Here is a 21620-nt window from a genome sequence, read left to right on the forward strand (position 1 = left end):
ATCAGGCTCCTTAGAAGCCTTTATATTTTTAATATATACTGTGGATTCATTTATTTTCATGGATACCATAATTTTCTTGGAATGCTGAAAACATGCCATTTCATGGAAACATGTACATGTATATGATTTCATGGTTGTGATAAATGCAACATACAACCAGATAGTAAATTTGTAATACCGGGTACATTGAATATTTAAATGTGTGGTTCAATTGTATCCATCATGTCCATGAAAACAAAGAAAATTGATATCCAAGGAATAATAATGAATCCACAGTGTACATATATGATTATCTTGAAATTCAATACATTTTATTATTTAAAAAAATTTGACAGTAAATGATGATTTTTTTTCTCTCTTTTTTCATAGTACAAAAGCCTAGACAATGAAGAGGACAAATAAACAAGAACTGTTGAAAGAAATTAGAAATGCAGATGGAAGACCTCAGGCAATTGGTGACAATCCTTTTCAAGAAATGCAGAGAAATGCCATGGGAATGTCTCAAGCAGCCGGTGATAATTATAATCTAGACCTTAGAAATGCCACGGGAATGTCTCAAGCAGCCGGTGATAATTATAATCTAGACCTTAGAAATGCCACGGGAATGTCTCAAGCAGCTGGTGATAATTATAATCTAGACCTTAGAAATGCCATGGGAATGTCTCAAGCAGCTGGTGCTAATTATAAGAGACAAACAAAACCAATGAAATCTAAGTCAGAACCTGCCAAAAAGAAAGTTGCCAGTTTGCCACCTTACATGGCTTTAGATGTAATGAAACCTGAACAAGAAGAAGCATATGACAGGTAAATGGAACCATAAAGTCTACTGAACTTATTTTCATTGTTAAAATGTTATTATATTTGATTGATCATGGATAACTGATGTGATATTAAAATCATTGGAACTTGAATGTTAATGAATACATTTAAGTTATAGTCTTTGCAGTGTAATTACTGATTGAGTGTAATTGTTTGTCATGATTTTAAAAATCTGTCATTTTCTAAATGGCCTACACAAGTTTTCTCAATAAAAATCACATGTTATGATATTGATAGGTCATTATAACTATTATTGAATCAAGCACAATTTGGACTTTTTTTTAAAGTTGCAATTGCTTCTACTGTTCGACCTTTACCCTGTTAATCTTTAAATGAAAGAATGGTAAATCTGAAATATATAATTTGAATACAAACTTCAGGTTAGGGTGTAGGTTGAACTAACTCAGTGGTCTCGCTAGCCCAAAATAGAAGGACGCCGCACCCTGGGTGCCCTCAGCCGCGCCCTTCTGCCATGACGTCTTTTTCCAAAATTATATACTTGTGCCGTTTTGGTAAAATTTTGTTTCATCGATTTCTGATCTCCAAGTTAATTACATATATGACACCTGTGTGATTGCCCCCAGGTTAATCATGTCATTACAATCAATTACAATGATAAAGACTTCAAAGGTGTTAATAACTAGGTAATTTAATTGGGACAATGTATCTTTTTGTCATACTTTTGATGAATGTGTCAACGAGTGTGTTTAGCTTGGGTCGGCATTTTCGATCTCCAAGTCACAATGGAAGAGCGTATATAAATGAAGACTTTCATGACTTTAGAATTGAATTTAAGTCATCAAAATAAAACTATGCTTTTACAGAATTGCCTTCCATCTCAACTTGTTAGCGACAAGCACAGTTTTTAATTAACTCAAACGTGGTGGAAATTGATTTTGGAGTTACTTCCCCTGTTTTAGCTTATTACAAATTTGTGCTCTAAAAATATTATCTACATGTAGTATCAAAAAAAGGAATAAGTTACCAATTGAATATATAATAACATAATAATGTTACCTTAAAGATATTAACTGTCTTTGAACATATTAAAAAATATATATTGCAATTTCTACTTGATAATTATACTTTTAGCAATCCATGTTCTAAACATTGTTAAATCAGTAATGCTCTTAGTTTCAGGTCATATGATGTATTAAAAGCTGTAATTCCTATATAGATAAAAAAAAACACATATTCTTTGATAATGGGTAGAGTGAAGTTAAACTGTAAAAACATAATATGTTGATGAAGATGTACTATATCATTCATAACTACACAAACAATGAAATAAAGACTATAGTTGAAAAGCATCTTTATTTAAAAAAAACAACATATACAGTCAAAAAAAAAAAAAGAGATTCGTTAACTCGTGATACACACAGAAACGTAGACAAAAAAATGAGCAGTGCCTTTTCTTATCATAAAAAGTGCCCTGCCCTCCACTGGCACCCTGCCCCTTTTAATTTCTAGCTAGAGCACTGTAACTGCATTTGTTTGCACCTCAACCAAGTCAGGAACCTGCTGTTTAGTACTTGTTTGTTTATGTGGTTCATAAGTGGTTCACATTTTTTATTTTGATTAGACCGTTGGTTTTCCTTTTTGAATTGTTTTGCACTAGTCATTTTGGGATCCTTAATAGGCTCTATGTTGAAGGCTGTGCTTTGACCTATAATCATGAAAATGGTTTACTTTTTACAAATTGTGACTTGGTACTCCTATCACATCTTATCACAAAGCAGGTAAATTTTCACGTTGTGATTGGTTTAAAGTAGTGTTGTCAACAGTGTAGAACGACCAAATACCGAATACCAAAAACGCTAACCAGTTAACCGGACTTTTTTCAATTTCGATAGATTTGATATAAATTTGTGTTGAAAATCAAATCATTAAATAGTTGTTTTATTTAAAAATTGTCGTCGTGGTAATTAGTTTATTGATTGCTATTGTTAATCCTAAAAACATAAAATTGATTAGAGTTTGGGGCAGGATCTTTAAGAAACATAATTAGTAAACATGTTTTTTTAACAGTAACTTTAAATCAGTAATGAGATTTAATTTTACTAATTACTTCATTATTTCGTTTTCGATCTAATATTGTGTAAACCTACATTTAAATATGCAACCTCCGTAGTACAAGGGTCTTACTTTAAATTCAAAAATTGTGAAATGCAAACCAATGTGAACGTACTCAATGTATACGTGAAAGTACGAGTAACATGCTTAAAGAAAAAGCAAACACAGTTAAGAAACAGGTCGTACAGCATGTACAATGACCTATAGTTGTTAATTTCTGTGTCATTTTGGTCTCTTGTGAAGATTTGTCTCATTGGCAATCATACCACATCTTCTTTTTTATAATTAATCATTTCAAATTGAAACACACCCCGTTATTTTCGGAGACAACAAGAGAAAAGGAAAGAATAATCGGTTTCAGACATATGACATATTCAATTCTACGAGATTAAGATTTTGTTTTTGGATTTTTTTAAATCTGAAGTTGGTACAAACTATATAGTTGATACGGTGTATTTGATTATTAAAAGTCAAACTTCGTCAGGAATCCTCACAGACAAGCCTTATAATGCTATTAATGGAAAAACTTCATTCTAAAAGCGTATTTATGACTTGTTGTCAAATTGACACTCATACCACATCTTATATCTATGTGTAGGGTTCTATTGATAAGGCTTTCAAACACCAACTTAAATTACCGGTTAACCAGTTAATCGGTCAAACGATTATCTGAGTAACCGGTTAGGCAAAAGTGTATGATTTGACAACACTAGTTTAAAGCCATCACATGATGACCCCTTTGGATCCATAGAGAGTAAGTTAATTTCATAGCTGGTTTGTGACATCAGGTCTACTGTAAATGGTGAGGTCATCTATTTATGTTGTTGTATTCACTGTTCAGTTTTTCCAAAATGCAGCAGAAAACCTTCTTCATGCCATAAATTCGTTATTCTGTTCACTACTGACTCCCTATAGCTATGGACCATAGAAGGTGAATAAAATTCATAGGAAAATTTGGCCTTCCCTCTGGATTTTACTAACCTCTATGGATATGTAGGGGGTCAGTAGTGAACCATATAACTTGAATTCTTATATCTATTTCTTCATTCTATTTCAATTTTAGTGAAAGTGAAGGAGACATGTATGAACTTTCAAAGGAGAATATAAGTAAGAAGTCAATGATGAAGTCAAAGAAGAAAATTGCACCACAAGTAAAGAAGGTTCCTCCTCCGCCCCCACCACCACCGCCACCACCCCAATTGCTGCAAGTAGAAGCAGAAAGTAACATTAATTATGATTCTGATGAGGACATTATCAGTCTTGCATCAGAATTGGAGTATCCTAAACAAACATTTAGTAGTAAGAAAAGGCTATTGCCACAAACAAAGCAAAAGAAAAGTAATGCAGAACCAGCCAGAATTGGTAAGATTTTATTACTGACTTTATTCACTTAAGGTTATTTTTAAATTTTTATTGAGCATCATTATTCCTTAGGGGTCATCCATAATTGTCAACCATTTTCCAAAGTGTACAAAACGTACACTTTTTCAGACCCCCTACCCTCCCTCAAAAAGTGTACATCAACCATTTTCAGATTTCAAGAGAAGAATCAGTCATTCTTAATAAAAAGAAGATCCTGTCTATTAAAGTATTATATTTTAGTTTAATATAGAAATTTGCATTGAAGAAACTAAAACATATCTGACTGTTTTATTTGATGACATCGATCTGTGTTTTGTCAGAATAAAGAGTACAAAGATTAGTGTTTCCCCTATCACACAGTGGGAATGTAACTCCAATGAAAAAGGGCACCTAGAGCATGCAAAAGATTAAAAAAAGGGCACATAAATTATGCTAAGAATCAAAGAAAGGGAAATGCATGGTTATTTTGCATTGGTAAAGTATGGACTGACAGTTGTTGATGGAATTAGAGCTCAAGACAGCAATCAATAAAAGTGTAATGTTTTAAAACATTTTGAGTTTTTCCTGCCTGTATTTCTATTTAAAAGGTCCCTGTAAATATGCTCTTCATGGCACTATTATCGTTTATGTATATATACTGTAACGTGTACATATATTGGATATTTTTTAAGTTAAGGTTAAACTTCATATGGGGGTGCTCTTAATTAAAGGAGGCTTATACTAAGAAAAATAAGTTTAGGTCCGGTTTACTGGTTTACTATTTTGGAATGCATTACAAGGAAATTAATCGAAAGACCAGTTTAAAATCTTTTCACAAAATGGCGTCTTTTCAAAATCAAAACATTCAAAGAATTTAGTGTTTCCATCAATTTTGTTTATTAAACAGAGTTAAACGATAATGATCTATAATAAAGCAGGTGAAATCGGCGACAATCGGGAGTACTGAGAAATGCCTGCAAACTTTTTGTTTAAATAATTTTACTAGTTCACATTTTTGAAAGATTTAGTTTTCATATGATTTGATCTTTTAATTGTTCAATCCCGATTGAGTAGAATTATGAAATCGAAATCAATATCATCAAGTGAAAATAATAAAGAAGAAATAAGAAGAGAAACACACCCAAGCCAATTCTCGATTTTGTAAATCAACTTTCCCTACGGAAACGATATAAATTCCGGAAATAAAAAAAAAGCGTACGGTAAAAATGTTGATTTTTTAACCCCCTCCCCCCAAGTGTACGTTTTGTACACTTTGGAAAATGGTTGACAATTATGGATGACCCCTTAGATCTTCCTATTTATATATCAATAAATCAAGGTCATTATTTGAATTGATGTTATCCTAGAAAGGGAACTTTGTAATGTCCTACAATTGTCATGTTTAAATTATCAAAACTAAGCTATATGACTTCTTCCTATATATTTTGTTGATTTATCCTTGCTTCAATGTGAGATTTTTGACACGTCTTAAAGGAATGGCATATTTAAGCAGTGACATCAACAATTTGTTTAAGTTTGTGATTATGTCTGTTCAAGTTAAACAACTAATGGTAAATCAATGGTATTTGGGATGCAGTTGTAAGCAGCATTAGAACATCTTATTTCCTTGGAAATTATTTGGCCCCGCTCCCTCAGTCATGGTCTATTGACTTTGAAAGTTTTGCATAGTTTACATTTTCAAGTTTGTGATTAGGTCAGTTTAAGGTGAACCCTGTATGATCAGTCAATGATATCTGATACATACACAGTGTAGTTGTATAAGCATTGCAAAATCGGCACATCCAATTTCTTTAGGGATTATTTGGCCCTGTCCCCTCAGTCATAATCTATTGACTTTAAAACAATTTCATAGTTCAAATGTTAAAGTTTGTGATTAGGTCAGTTTAAGGGGAACAACTAAGGGTAAGTCTTATGTAATTGCATGGGTATGCAGTTATATAAGCATTGGTGCATCTCATTTCAATGGCGATTATTTGGCCCTGCCCCCTCACTCCTAGTTTATTGATTTTGAAACTTTTGCATGGTTTACATGTTTTTAAGAGGAACCAATTATGATAATTAGCCAATGATATTTAGTATGCATTTGTATTAGTATTGACATGTCTTATTTACACAGATATATGGCCCTATCCTTTCATCATTGTTGGATTTTGAATATTTTTCATAATTTACATGTTATTAAAAGTAATGCTGTTTTGATTTCAACATTTCCATTTCACTGTCAAAATTACATTAAGGCGAGACACATCTATACTCTGTGTTAACAGTTAATGGATGAAAACATTCAACCTTGACCTTCGTTTTAAACATGAATGGCTTTAGTTAAGTAATGCATTAAGTGCCAGTGTAAAGCAACTACAAATCACACATGCCTGATCTTTTCCCTATATGTCCACTATGTTCAGGTACAAAGGTCAACATACAAGTAAGGTGTCCTTGACCTTCATTGTATGTATACATGTATAAATGGCTTTATTCATTTTTTGTGATAAGCATCATAAGGATGAGATAAAACAACTACATTAAAAAAAGGAATGATCTTTAAGCAGTTTATGATCATTATAAATACATTGAAAACAAAAGGAATGTGAATTAATTAGATATCAATTGTGAAACAATGATATTTTTCTTCTTCAGTACCTCCTAAAATAACAGCGGACATGCTTTCAAAGGTGAAACTAAAAGCACCACCAGGGGAAAAGATTGATAAAGATACCTTAGGTATGGTTAAATGATAGATAACTTCTGTAATTAAAAAATGCTCTATGCGCATTTTAACATAGGTAGGCATTATATATTTGTTGATATTTTACACTGAGCTTTAGCGAGGCAAATATAATGTGCTTTGTACCTTAAAGAACCTCAATGGATTAACCTTCATTAGGTCTGCACTCCATACAATATTTACTGTGCCTTTGGCTTTGCTTTACTGATATTATGTCCACGTCGTTTCTATGTTATTTTCATACAGTTTAAAGTTTATTACTTCCTACGTAAATATTTCATTTGAGTTTGTTAAAATAAAGTGAGGACACAGACATATATTTATTTTTACATGAATGTGGTGTACTATATACTATGGATTCATTTATTTTTCTTGGATTGAGCAAACATTGTAATAGAATGGATATTTGATTCATGGTTTTGATTTAAGTCTGCGTACATTTGTATATATATAGAAAAATTTGTGCACCTTGAACATTTAAATTTGTGGTTTGAATTTCCAGAAAAAGACCACAAAAACTGGTATCCCACAATAATAATGCATACTATAATTCTGATTTGATACAGACTTTATTTATGAATATTGTTGTTATCTTGAATTTCAATGATGTCAACGGATGTAGAATGTTAGGAATCATCTTATAAACTTTCTAATCTGTAGATACTATAATACTTTTATATTTTTTAGTTAAAATTAGTTCAACAGAGGTGCTAACTTTGTTTGATAAGAGAGATTATTTCCCATTGTCTTCATTTATTGTAAGTATATTTTATTTTGTTTTGATATAGAATAAATTCAAATCTCAGGGGTTCAAATTAATGTGGGTCGGAGGTCCTGAATCTGTCATTTTTTGGGAGGGGGCATTTCCTCATTTTACTGGATTTTGAAGGGTGAAAAAAAATATTGATTTAAGGATAAACGGCGGGTGGACATCTGGGTGGTCAGATGACTCAGATGCCAAACAGTGTCCATGCAGTTACTTGAAAGATTGAAAAATGGTGTATTCAGTTGTGTCCCTACTTTTACTCATGAATTGTTTTGAGTAAAGATTTTCAAATTTTAATATGTTGTTACAGATGAGTAAATGAAGGTCAACTTTTATATTGACAATTTTCACTTTCACTGTTATAATTATGGTTCTTGAAAGATTGATATTGGGTTTGTAGTTGTGTCCATGCTTTTACTCATGAATTGTTCAACCAATGTTTTTTTCAAATTTGAATATGTTGTTACTGATGACAAAATGGGGGTTGTCAAGTTTAATATTGATTACTGTCACTTTTACTGTTTAGGAGTTATGGTCCTTGTGATATTGAAAAATGCTAGGACACAAATAAATGTTAAAAAATCTGGTTGCTGTCACTCTGACAGCCTCTTGTTTTTGAATTAAAAAAGTCCAGGAACTCAATTAAACAATTCAAAAGATAATGTCTTCATCATATGATGTTTATCACCGTTACTTTATAAATGCATTAATTATCAAGTTGAAGTGACAATATAACTGTAATTTATAGGGCAATCTTAAATTAAAGACTAAAGGAGTAGGTCCGGTAAGACCCCTTTTTGGCCCCAAAATATAACAGTTTTACAAAATTGTTAAAATGTAAACTTTTAGTTATTTATTGGACAGTTGAATGCTTCCGCTACATAAATATGGGCTGTTTTTGACAATACAATGCACATATATCGTGTTGTAGCACCATTAAGTCATGCTAAATTACTGAAATTTTCAAAATTCTATCATTTTAGTTAAATTTCAGATGGTTTCCGTGTAAAAGGAAAGTGGCCGCATTCGTGTTCATCCTTAATATTGAAATGTAAGTTGTATTTTATGATAATACCTAACATATATAAAGGTTGTGGATGAACACGGATGCGGCCACTTTCATTTTTGACAAAAACCATCTGAAAAGTGACGTTTTTTGGCATATTTGAGGGATTTTCCATATTTGAGCTTGAATCGGGTCGTTTTTAATGACTAAATGAGTTAAAATCTTTCACAAAAACTAATTGATTCAAGTGAAATAGACACTTTAGTGTTTAAAAAGTGGTCAAAATCTTTCGTCAGATGAAACTGAAATTTGAGGCCAAAATGAGTCCTTACCGGACTTACTCCTTTAATAAATGATGAAGGCATGGCAACTAACGTGTTTTCAATCACTGGAATTTATTTTTTAACAAAAGAGTATTTTACTCACACTACATGTACATGCTTTGAGTTTGTAAACTTATAAAACCATAATCTTTCATATAAAATTACAAAAAAAACAAAGATATGGGGTATCCATCCATGACACAAAATTAGTACATACACAGCAAAATTCACACTAAAAGCAAAGGAAAAACACTTTAATTGCTGTTCTTCATCTCACAGTGATACCTTCAACACAGATCAGAAAATCTCTCACCTCACTGCAAGCTTAAGACTGGCCCTAGCACAGGTTTGAGCGGAATTTTTGCATTTTTGTGCTTTGTTTATTTTATAGCTTTTTCATCTTTTTTCATTCTAGGAAACAATAAATCAAAACACATTATTTGGAGACTGTCAAAATATTGTGAATCTGAGTCTGACAGGAATAGAACAAGTAACAGATTTGTTGTTTTATCAAATGATGTTATATACAGAGTTACCTAACCTGGCTTTGCTGAATGTGTCAGGTGAGTTCACTGGTACCAGTTACATAACATAACAAGTAATAAATCTCTAATTTTTAGTTCACATATTTTGACATGGAAAAAAAATCAATGTAATATGCACCAAGCAGAATTCACTTTCTAAATAAGGTATGAATAGTTTGTCATACAATTATCACATTTGATAAAGAACAAATTTCAGGTCAAAAATATAAAAATTATAAAAGTTTTCTCAAAAATATAAACACCAATCTCCAAGTATAATTTATGAATGAGTTACACAGATAGAACAATTTTTTCTTACTGTGATGTAAATACATAATCATTGTGCCATAGGAAATGTAGGGGAAAGTGTATGAATTTAAAAGTTGCAATAGTCTATAATGAAAAAATATTTTTTTATGATATTAATTATATATCTTCACATACATGGTTTTAATAAATGCACCTTACAAATATGAATTATTATGGACAGACCAGGGGTTAATTTTATGCTAAAGTAATAAAATACATTTCAATTGCATTGATTTTTAAATGTAATTAACTATACATTTCAATTACATTGATTAATAAATGTAATTAATTACATCACAATAACATACATTTTCAATTGTAATTAATTACATTGCAATTACATTGCCATTCATTGAGGAATCTCTTTTATTACATAATAAAAAGATGTAGACTTTCTGTTGGATGCGGAATGTGCTTAGATTTTAAAAATTGACAGTATCATACTTTGATTAGATAAGTTAACAGGACCACTTTTTCTACAACAGATGCCTGTTTCAACAATTAATGCCTCTTCAGTGGGGAGAGATCCGTTTGCGCCAAAAATGCGTCCTTTTGCACCACAACTTTTTTTCTCCAATGCTATGTTTGCCCCACATGTTTTAAAATTACATGGTATCATTTGCGCCAAAAATAAAACATATGATTGCGCCAATTAGAAGAAAAATTACTTCTCACCTGCTTTATTCGGACTTGGAACGGGCAGTTTACACAGCAAATGTTTCCTTTTCTGAAAAATACTTTCTTCTTACTGCTGTTGAATGGTTACTTCCCAATTTAATGTATGAAGTAGCTTGTAACTTCACTTAATCGTCCAAAAAGACAAACATCAAAGGATTAAATGCATAACACAGTTCATAATAATTCCTATGGAATGCTTCTGCTTCATTACTGGTACATCTTGCTGTAGATAGAGTTTCAGCCCATACAGATGATGGGAACAAAGCACTGTGTCATCAACATATGTGGCTAAAACATAATCATCAAAGCTTCTATCTTATTCTCTTTTAACAAATATTGAATTAAATATTCAGCAAGGCAATAATTTTTTTCCCTCTCTGTACATGGACTGTCTATTGCAATTCGAGTCATTTCTCTCCAGATGCCCATCTTCATGATGAAATATCTCCAAACATTTGATACCTTTTAAGCCAAAATAAGAATAAATTTTAATCACTAATATTTATGATAGATACATTTGTATGTGTACAGGTAAATTGGCGCAAATGAGTTCCAAATATTGGCGCAATTGATACATTTGGAAAACAAAATTTAACGCAAATGATACCCCTGAAAAACAGTAATTGGCGCAAAAGGACTGCTGCCCTTCAGTAATACTCAAGGCCAAATTATTTGAAAATTCAAAACTCACTTAAAATATGAAGAGCTTATAAACTTAAAAAGGACAAATATATTTATTATTTTAACATTTTTATTATTTCAGGATGTCCCTATGTAACTGATTCCGGAATAAAATGGTGTGTACAACAGTACCCATATCTAAGTGAGGTGAGCTTTTAATGATTTTTGTTTTGCCAGCGAAGAAAGTCAAAAGAGCGAGATAGGTATTGCTTTTGCTGCTATGTCATTGTGGTCGACATTTGTTAAGTTTACTGCTTATGTTAGTTTAAAAAAAAACCCATTAATTTGTTGTGATAGATCAAGGATATTTTGTATGAAGTTGCATCATTATGATCAGTTCATATCTGTTTTAAGACTATTCTCCTAGTAAATGGTCCAGTGAATTTAAATTAATTAGAAATTTTCAATGTTAAGTTTTCTGTGAGCTAATTACAATAGAGATTAGTATAAAAACAGTATTTGCTTTAAAGTTACATTACTGTCTGTACATTGCAGTTTGTTGACCATTTCTTGGCCCTGTAAACTAAATCATGGTCCAGTAACAACTTTAGTTATTGATTAGCAATGTTGCTATCCATCAGATTGTCTTTTTCTGAATTTATGCTGACAGGCAAGACATATCTGTGTCAACAGTGTATGAAGATAATGAAAAACTATTGCTGAACAGCTTTACCAATTCAAAGTGGCTAATCGGTCATTATTACTGGGTATATATGAAAAATGAATGAAAGAAAATGTGAGGTAAACATTGATTAGCCAGAAACCCAAAAATAATCTGTTATTGTTGTCAAATATCCAAAACCATGTTTTTGTGCATGAAATTCATTTTTATTCACAATGTATTGTGCAAAAATGCATACTCTTCCCTTTATTATGAATTAAGTAAATATAGATTCTACCACTGCATCAAGTGTGATACAATATTTATCCATTCGAGACAGTTAAACTTTTTAATTTAAAATGTGAGGTCTCAAAATTTAAATGTCGAGAGTGGATAAATATAGTATTGCACAAGATTTGGTGGTGGAATATGTTTCTCTTAGGATGCAGTTTAGACGATATGCAGACAATCTTCATCCTTCTTTTTGAATGACCTGCACAAAGATGTGTTGCTTTGTGAAGTCAAAAGACATGGTAGTCTTTTTTCAAAAACTAGGAAGACTTCGCAATAGGAATTTCAGAGGAAAGGAAAAAAATTTGACGTCATAATCGAATTTTGACCAATGAAGAACTAAAATCAAACAAACCACACATAGATTAGATAAAAATAATCAACAGGTCAGGAAAGGGATAAATCTAGCAAGAATTAGAGAAATGAAGTTATACATTATTAAAGAAATTGTGAATATTTATTTTATATGAACTCAATCTTTGATTAATAGGTATATATGAAAGGCTGTGAGAACATAACAGAAAGAACACTCCATTACTTGCTTGATCCGTCTTGGAATGTTATTGAATATTTGGACATGACCAGTACAGGATTATCTATGATTCCTGGCAAAATGTGTAAGGAACTTTTTTAATACCCTATGGGTTATACCAAATAGCAGGTTATTTTCGCAGGAGTAAAATTTAGCAATTTTCACTGAATAAGGTTCACAAAATATATTGGCGGTTATTATTTTTACAGATTCAAAACTTTTATCAATATTGATGCATGTGCACTTTTACATTGGCCAAATTTATTTTTGCGGTTTTGTTCTATCTGCAAAAATAAGTGAAAATTTACACACTGCATAAATTAAATGCTACACAGTATTTAGTTTTACTGTATTGTTAGTGCATTGGAATTATTTATTGTCTTAGGGCTATTCCAGGAAAAAATATATTTTGGGTTGAATCACCTTTGAATAATATTTGTATGGGTGAGGGAAGGTCACAAAGTTCAAATTGTTGGTTATTTGTTCAAAGTAAAATGCAAATGAATGGATGATGGCCATGCAAAAAGTACCTTCCAACTCCAGTTTTGATTGATGTTGAACTTCTTTATTGAACATTCTGGCAGTACATTTGTAACCTCTTCCTCTCAAGGTAGATGGGGTGTCTAAATTATAATCCATAGAATCTTTTAATAATTTGCCAAAATGTAGTTCTTATCCTGCTTGTTTAAAAACATAAATAAAAAGAATGGTTTACCGGACTTATTTTCACAATACAACCACTCCATAGAATTTTGAGATAAAATATGAGAAGATAGCTCCAATATTATGCTTTCAGATAAGATAAGGAAAAAATGGGGTCACCGGACTCGTTTTCTTGCTACGTGTAAAAATGGGTAAATTTCTAACACATTCTATTGTAAAAGTAACACTATCTGAATTATCTGCCCTTGCATTTGAGTTGCCTCCCCTTATTTGACAAAGTTGGAAAAAAAATTATCAAACAAAAGAATTCTTATTTTTGTGAAATACAATCATAAATATGATCAAACATGGCATTTTCTATATCATGAAGGAAATTTTTACACATGAATTACCTACTACTATAAAAATTTGCACATTTCATCAAAGATCTAGACCAAGGATCCGGAAATTTTTTCACCTAATTTCAGTCATTTTCGGATAACTTGAAAGTTGGTGCCCTTTTTCAAACAAAGATTGCGTGTATGCTCATACAGTCATACTCGTAGCATCAACGAATTTGTTTAACTGTTGCATCGCATTTACTTGAGAAATTTCCCTACCATTTTCCTTAACATCGATCTTGAGCAATAAAAGGAAGGCAACAGTTTAAAAATGAAATGATTTTAATGACTCAAAACGATAAATTTCTCAAACTTCGCTTACGTTTCTTTCCATTTTGAAGACAAAATTATAACCGGATGTTTTACGACAATAGTAAAACGACCAATTCCGGACTCATTTTCGGGATTAGTTTTGTTTATCAAATTCACAGGAAATCGTCGGCTTTTTAACTGTTTTACCTTTAATAGTGTTTGAATATTAATTATAATAGTTGAACTTGTTTAATTTAGCATGAAATCATTTTGAATTTACGATTTAGTGTCTAATTTTCGGAAGAGCAATTCAAGCATGCGTATTAGTAAACAAAGCACGTGTGTTTGTAGTGAAACAATATTTTGTTTACGTAAATTAATTTAATTTTAATTTAATTTTAAATCAGAATTGACAATTGTCGAAGCTGAGAAAAGTAATTAAATAATGCAGACAGTTGTTATGAACTTTTAATTTCTTTAAAATATTAGTTTTGAGCTTGTGATCAATAGAACATTTAATTAAAAACACAGGTAAAGAGATTAGCGATCATTAGCCAATATTTCCCCGAGGCATTACTATAGTTATTAGGAGGGCCCTCAGGATTATAACACTTTACTGGAGTGTCAGTTTTATAAAAGGAAAAGGATAACAAACAAAAAATAAGTTCAAAATGACGATTTAGACAATGTTAGAAACTTGATCTCAACGAAATGACATTAAATGACCGAAATTGTTTCTGTAAAAAAATAAAATTTGTCCTAAATCCCAATTACTCATTTAGGACAAAATACTTCCAGTTTAGGTCAAGACTGGCACATATGACCGTTTCCGGACCCTTGATCTAGACTCTTATTTTCTAGTATTTCAAAATCCAAAATGGAGGAAGACACCCTATCTACCTTAAGGTAAATCTGTTGGTCCAGGGAATGACCTTTTCAAAACACTGAACATTTTCCCAATTTAAAAATGCCAATTGTGAAGTGAATGAAATTGATATAATTAATGATTGACAAAAAAAAAATTAGAAATGAAAAGAAATTTAAAAAATTAAATTTTTGTATCATTACAATAAAACACAAAAATATATGCATGAGTAAACAGTTGAGAGTGTGTGTTTTATATGCAAAAATGTGAGAAAACAACGATGTACTGTGGATTCATTTATTTTCGTGGATTGAGAAAAAATTGTATGTTCATGGAAAATTTATTTCATGGTTTTGCCAAAATTCTGCATGCAAGCATATAGAAAACTTGTATTTCGTTGAAAATTCAAACATTTGTGGTTCATCTTTGCCCCGAAATCCACAAAAATTGATATCCCATGAATAATAATGAATCCACAGTATGTTGTTTTAAAAGTTTTTTATTTTAGATTTTTTTTTTCTTATTGAAACTTTAGGATTCCAACTTATCATTATAGGTAATATGGTAACCAATATTGGAGCAATTGGTTGTCCACTGATATCACCAGCTACCGAAATCTACAGAACAAAGAGAAGGACCGCATTGACAGGTAAAGTCTCTGACTCAATGCCAAAATATCCATAAATCAAAATTGAAATGTATTTATTCATGTTTGTATTCACTGTAGAAAACTAACAAGTTATTTTAATATACACATAAGAAGATGTCAACAATGTATTAGTTTGTGAATAGTAATTACGTAAATGGTATTTGGTATCTAAAAGCATTAGCTCTACATGTATATAACACATCTTATTTACAGGGAAATTATTTGTGTCTGTCTCTTCGGTCTTTGTCTATTAACTTTGAATATTTTGCATTGTTTACATGTCTGTAATAAGATCAGTTTTAGAGGAACTGCAATGTCAAGTCAATGATATATGATTTTGTATGCAGTTGTATGAGAATTTGGAAGTCCCTTTTCCATGGCAGTTATGTGGCCTGACCCCTCAGCATGGTTCATTGACATGGTTTACAAATTAAAGTTTGTGTTGTAGAGTTCTTATAAAGGGAACTACTTATGATAAGTCAATTGTATTTGGTATGTACTTTTATAAGCATTGGGATTTCTCATTTCCATTGGGTTATTTTGTTCGCACCATAAATCATGGTTTATTAACATGAATATTTTGCATAGTTTACATCTTTAAATATTGCCATTTTGTTTCAATATTTGCATCATACATGTCATACTATCAAAATTACAAAAAGGCCAGACATATTTCTGTGTAAGCAATTTATTCATATTTTGATTTTTTAAAAATTTTATTTTCATTTTAATTTTTGTCGGGTTACCTTAAATAGGGAATATTACAAATGTTGGTTATACTATGTTCCTTTTTATGTTTTCAGAGACCCCTTTGAAGGATTTACCTGTATATAAGATTGTGGTATTGAAAGATAAAAACTGTCATCATAGTTTCTATGAGATAGTAACTAAAAAACCACTGACAGAAAGGTACCTTAATATCTACAAGGATTACAGAGTGGATCCTCAGGATCCCTATGTATATAACATATATGAAGTGGAAATTGGAATGGTAAGTAAGAAATTAAAAGTATTAAAATGACAGTAGAGATATGAGGGTAGGAATGTCCTGTACTCTCTGCCATCAAACGGTAATTTTTGACTATGGTTAGGATCAAATTGGTTAAAACTTACCATGATTTGTCATAGGTCTTATTGCGAACCAAATTAAAGTTTACCACAGAGTCATCTGCTCTTGACCAAGGTATTTAAACTTTTCCAAGTTTACCTGTCCCATTGAATCAATACAATGGCTATTGTTCTCTGTGTAGTTTATTCACTTGGACATTTAAATTTCATCTAGGAGAAATCTATCACTCATTGATTAATTTGCTTGACCAAAAAAATATCTTCTTTGTTGATTGAAATACAATGTACATGTATAAACTTCACATAAACTGCATGTGATACAGTATTTATTCAATTTCAATAAAATATTTCAATCCGTTCAATATAAGCACTGATTAAATTATGAAAAGTTTATTTTTTAACTACTGCATGCAAAATTAAGTTTCAAAGAATTTGCATGTTTTTTCTGGTTGTCCAGTTATAAAGAATACATTTATGAAGACCTTTATTTAAACATTATCTTGTAGTGAACAGACTAAAATAAAGCAAATTTTAACAGGTAAAATGTTGAAATTTGATCAGAAATCAACTTTTAATTTTTAAATCAGTGTTTATATCAAAAAAATTGAAAATGTGTTATTGATTGAATAAATACAACATCACATGCAGTTTTATAATTACTTATTTGTACATTTATTTCCATCATTGACAGTTCAAATTTTTGTTCAGGTAAATTAATCAGTGAGTGATAGATTTCTTTAATATTTATCCCACAAGGACTTGGTGTGTCAGTGTAACAGGGTTTCCGCTGGCGGTCGCCATTTTCGCAATTTGCGAAAAAATAATAATTGTGGCGATTAAAATTCGTCATTGGCGAAAGAATTTGGCGAAAGAAATATATATAACGATTTATTTTCAGCCATCTTGTTTATTTACTTTTTTTCGAGTTTCTCGGAATTTACCCGATCAGACAATACTCGGAATTCACCTTGAACTCGTTAAGATTTTGACAGAAAATCAATAATCAGCTGATTGCATTTATAGCTATCAACATCAAAGGACTAATTAATAAAGGTGTTGATTGTATTATATGACAAAATGATATGGTTAAATGGTGTCTGTCACATGTCACAAAAGGGATTTTACCACTTTCAACGCACGAGTTTGAAGCAAAATTTTGACGCTTCCTCTCGATCCTTCTTTTAATGATAGTCCAGAAAAGAAAACTGTTGTTATGAAGAAAAATCTTCAAAAGCAAGAAAGGCCTCTGATTTAAAACTTTATCATTTAACTTTGATATAGATGATTGATTTGAGTGGGTACGTTAAAGTCGTTTCAGTGACACACGTGTTTCAAGCATAGTTTAACTTATTTACGATGGTCTAGAAAAGAAAACTGTCGTTATGAAGAAATCTATTCAAAAGGTTAGGTTGGCATGAGAGTAACCCTTCAATGTAATGACTACACCTAACACGAGGGATAAATTTCAAGTGATAAAATGTTTTGTTTTGTTGTAAAAACCACTTCTTGTTTGGGGGGGGGGGGGGGGGGGGGGCTGGAAAAAAAGGAAAATTTTAAAAGAAAAATTACTTGGCGAAAAAAATAATAAAGTGGCGAAAAATATATTTTTTTGGCGAAAGAGGTGGCGAAAAAAATAATTGACCCAGGGGAAACCCTGCAGTGTAAGATCACCCCGATGGCCGGAGGCCAGAGGGTGATCTAACACTGACACACCAAGTCCAAATGGGAGAACTATTTTACATCCCAGCTGTTTAAGATTAGACGAAAAACCTTCTACAATTCATAAAATCGAGTTTAGAACGCCACACAACCATTATAATATACTTAAATATTACTATATGATGTATACCCTTTATGACCCCCGAACACGATGAGGAGATATCAAACAATGTCAACTCGCCCCACTTGCCAATCGGCCTACACTATATCGCCACTTGATAAAAAAATCGCCCCACTCTTGTTTACCAACTCTTCCCACTTTTGAAAAAGTGTAAAATCAAATTGAACAATTAATTTGATTTTTTCTAAGTGAATTTTGATAGATAGTCTTTTCCGTATAATTAATTATAAGTTTTGTAGTGGATTTGACATTCCCGCCAAAATGTTACAGAACAAAGGAAAGCATGCATAACAAAGAAACTCAAACTGGGGTGATCTGGTAGGGGTGATCTGGCTCTGATCACCCCTGTTAGAACAAAAGAGCTGGGATGTAACTTGCAAGAAATTTAAAGGTCCCATTGAATAAACAAAACAGAGAACAATAGCTATTGTATTTGTTAGATGGGACAATAGAACTTACAAAAGTTTAAATGGACAGGTAACTTGCAGGTGAATCTGTGGAAAACTATGATAGGGTTTGCAATAAATAATTATCTATACTGTTGTTTTTTGGAGAAAAAAATAATGCGACTCATCAAAATTAGTTGATTCTTTTATCTTCTGAAAGTAAGTTTACATTCTATCGTCATTCAACAAAAATTACCATTAACGTCATTCGGCAAGAATTGTTACCGTTATTCATCATGAGGGTACCTCAATTTCCGGGTATAAACCCTAGAACTGGAACAAAGACATCTTCTGTTCAACTTATGGTCTTCATCAATAGACAGCTTTTGAATAAGAAAGTCCAGCTTGAAATGAGCATATGAAGGGGGTACCCAATATGACGAATGATGGTTAAATATTTGTTAAAATAACGTTAATGATAAACATTTTACTCAATTTGATGCAAATGGTAGCTACAAAATGCTCATTGACAATTGATGATAAAAATTAAGGCTCATTGACAAATAAGGCGATGAAAAATTGACATTTAGCGCTTGACTATATCTCAATCTGATAAAATTCAGATAAAATTCAGATAAAATTCAGACAAAATTTAGATAAAATTCAGATAAAATTTAAATAAAATTCAAATAAAATTCAGATTGTATGTCCACACTTTGCTTTCAAAGATCTGTCATCAATCTGTCCAACTCTCTGATTTGATAACTTATTGTTACATGGTTATCAATCAATGAAGAAATGGCCATCTTCAAATTTTTGAAGTTGTGTATTATTACGATTAAACCAGATTAAAGAAAGTTAGAAAAAAGCCAAAATAAATTGCTCTTACTTTGTTAAGAAATATAAAAAATTGGTTGGTTTACAGTATGTTTATTATAACATTTTATCAAATTAACAGGATAAATAACATGATAATAATCTTTCTTTTCATTAGTTTGTCAATATGATTCAAAGAATTAAAATAATTGAGCATTTTTTCAAATTTTCTGAGCAATATTTTACTTATACATGTACCTCTTTCTTTCCGACAAATGCTCATGTCATGTTGAAAATTTTATTTTCTTTTATCTATACCTTGAAAATTTTCTTTATTTTTATCTATATATATCTATATATATTTATTATATTGCAGGGCTTAGAAAACTTGGTGTTAAGTAATGGATGTATTGTTATACTGCCCTACACAAACATCAATCCAGAAACTGTCAATAAGCTGACCAATCAGCTTGTTCATTTACTATCCAAGGTAAGGTAATAACCTTATTGGAATGTAGAAAGATATGTTTTATAATATGCTCTTGTAGGTTGACTTTTTCAACCAGGCAGTAATAATTTGATGGACTATGACAACAATCAATAAGAACTTTCAGCTAAAATGTATTTTGATAGCTGAAAACAAAATTCAAGATACAATTTTTCAAACTTTACAATTGCTTTACAATGGCTGAACAAGTTACCCCTTGTCTACAAATCTTATGTACAAAAAAACAAAATAACTTTTTCCTATAGGCTATAACTCATGGTAAAAATTCAAGATTTAATCTTTTTAGGTCTAAAAGATTCCTACTAAGTATTGAAACGAGAATTTATGAATTTGATAAGTTTTGACATTATATTACCATTGATTAACTTGACAAGTATGCAAATGGGTAAACTTAAGCTTGATATCATAGTATTTAGTATATTTGTGAAAACTAACAATTGCCATGAGAGTGTATATATAACATTTCAGTACCCTGAGTGTATATTTGTGATAGCTGATTTATCGGACACTGGTGGCAAGACATCAGCTTCTATGACAAGGGAAGTAGTCTCAAACCTTGCTGTATGGAGTGAAAAGTTCGGTGCTGAACAAACAGCTCCTCTGTAAGTTTTCATACATAACATATGTTTCTTTGAATGATCATGAAGGTTACTGCCTTAGTACTTATTACAGTATTACAGTGTTCATATGTTGTAATAATAATTTGTAAGGTTTAAAAGAGTGACGAAAGATACCAAAGGGACAGTCAAACTCAGAAATCTAAAATATACTGACAACGCCATGGCTAAAAATGAAAAAGACAAACAGACAAACAATAGTACACATGACACAACATAGAAAACTATGAAATAAACAACACGAACCCCACCAAAAACTAGGGGTGATCTCAGGTGCTCCGGAAGGATAAGCAGATCCTGCTCCACATGTGGCACCCGTCGTTTTGCTTAATTGTACATTAAATCAATATTTTGACATTCATCACCTTTGACCTAGTGGTATAAAGTTTGTCTTCAATGATACTTGATGTTTTTCTCAAACATGAGTAAGTTTGGTAAAGGCCCTTTATGCCTCCTAATATTAAGTCAATTATAACAAGATGAAAATTGTTTCAAGTTGATGCATACAGTGGATTTATTATTATTAGTGTGGTACCAATTATTGTAGATATTGTTGGTAAAGGGAAAACACAAATTCAAATGTTCAACAAAGTATACATCATTGTATGTAGACTAACAAAGTATACTTCATTGTATGTAGACTAACAAAGTATACATCATTGTATGTAGACTAACAAAGTATACTTCATTGTATGTAGACTAACAAAGTATACATCATTGTATGTAGACTAACAAAATATACATCATTAATATTGTAGTATACAGGCGCGGATCCAGAGGGGGGGTTCCGGGGGTTGGAACCCCCCCTTTTTTGTGGACGATCAATGCATTTGAATGGGGACATATAGTTGGAACCCCCCCTTTGTCCTGGGTTAGGAACCCCCCC

At 31.5% G+C, this 21620-nt stretch overlaps 1 protein-coding gene across 1 annotated transcript in view; it reads left to right on the forward strand.

Moving 5' to 3' along the window:
- The window catches only part of LOC139519466 (uncharacterized), an 84996-nt gene that overhangs the window by 2221 nt on the left and 61155 nt on the right, over positions 1-21620 (forward strand). The window contains exons 2-12 of the mRNA XM_071311570.1: positions 370-804; positions 3956-4254; positions 6892-6975; positions 7667-7737; positions 9490-9637; positions 11349-11413; positions 12649-12775; positions 15407-15499; positions 16303-16490; positions 19986-20099; positions 20586-20719. Of these exons, the coding sequence (XP_071167671.1) occupies positions 386-804; positions 3956-4254; positions 6892-6975; positions 7667-7737; positions 9490-9637; positions 11349-11413; positions 12649-12775; positions 15407-15499; positions 16303-16490; positions 19986-20099; positions 20586-20719 (1742 nt within the window). The 5' untranslated portion in view covers positions 370-385. The remainder of the gene's footprint in view (positions 1-369; positions 805-3955; positions 4255-6891; positions 6976-7666; positions 7738-9489; positions 9638-11348; positions 11414-12648; positions 12776-15406; positions 15500-16302; positions 16491-19985; positions 20100-20585; positions 20720-21620) is intronic.

Source organism: Mytilus edulis, chromosome 4 (assembly GCF_963676685.1).
Source record: "Mytilus edulis chromosome 4, xbMytEdul2.2, whole genome shotgun sequence".
NCBI classification, from domain to species: domain Eukaryota; kingdom Metazoa; phylum Mollusca; class Bivalvia; order Mytilida; family Mytilidae; genus Mytilus; species Mytilus edulis.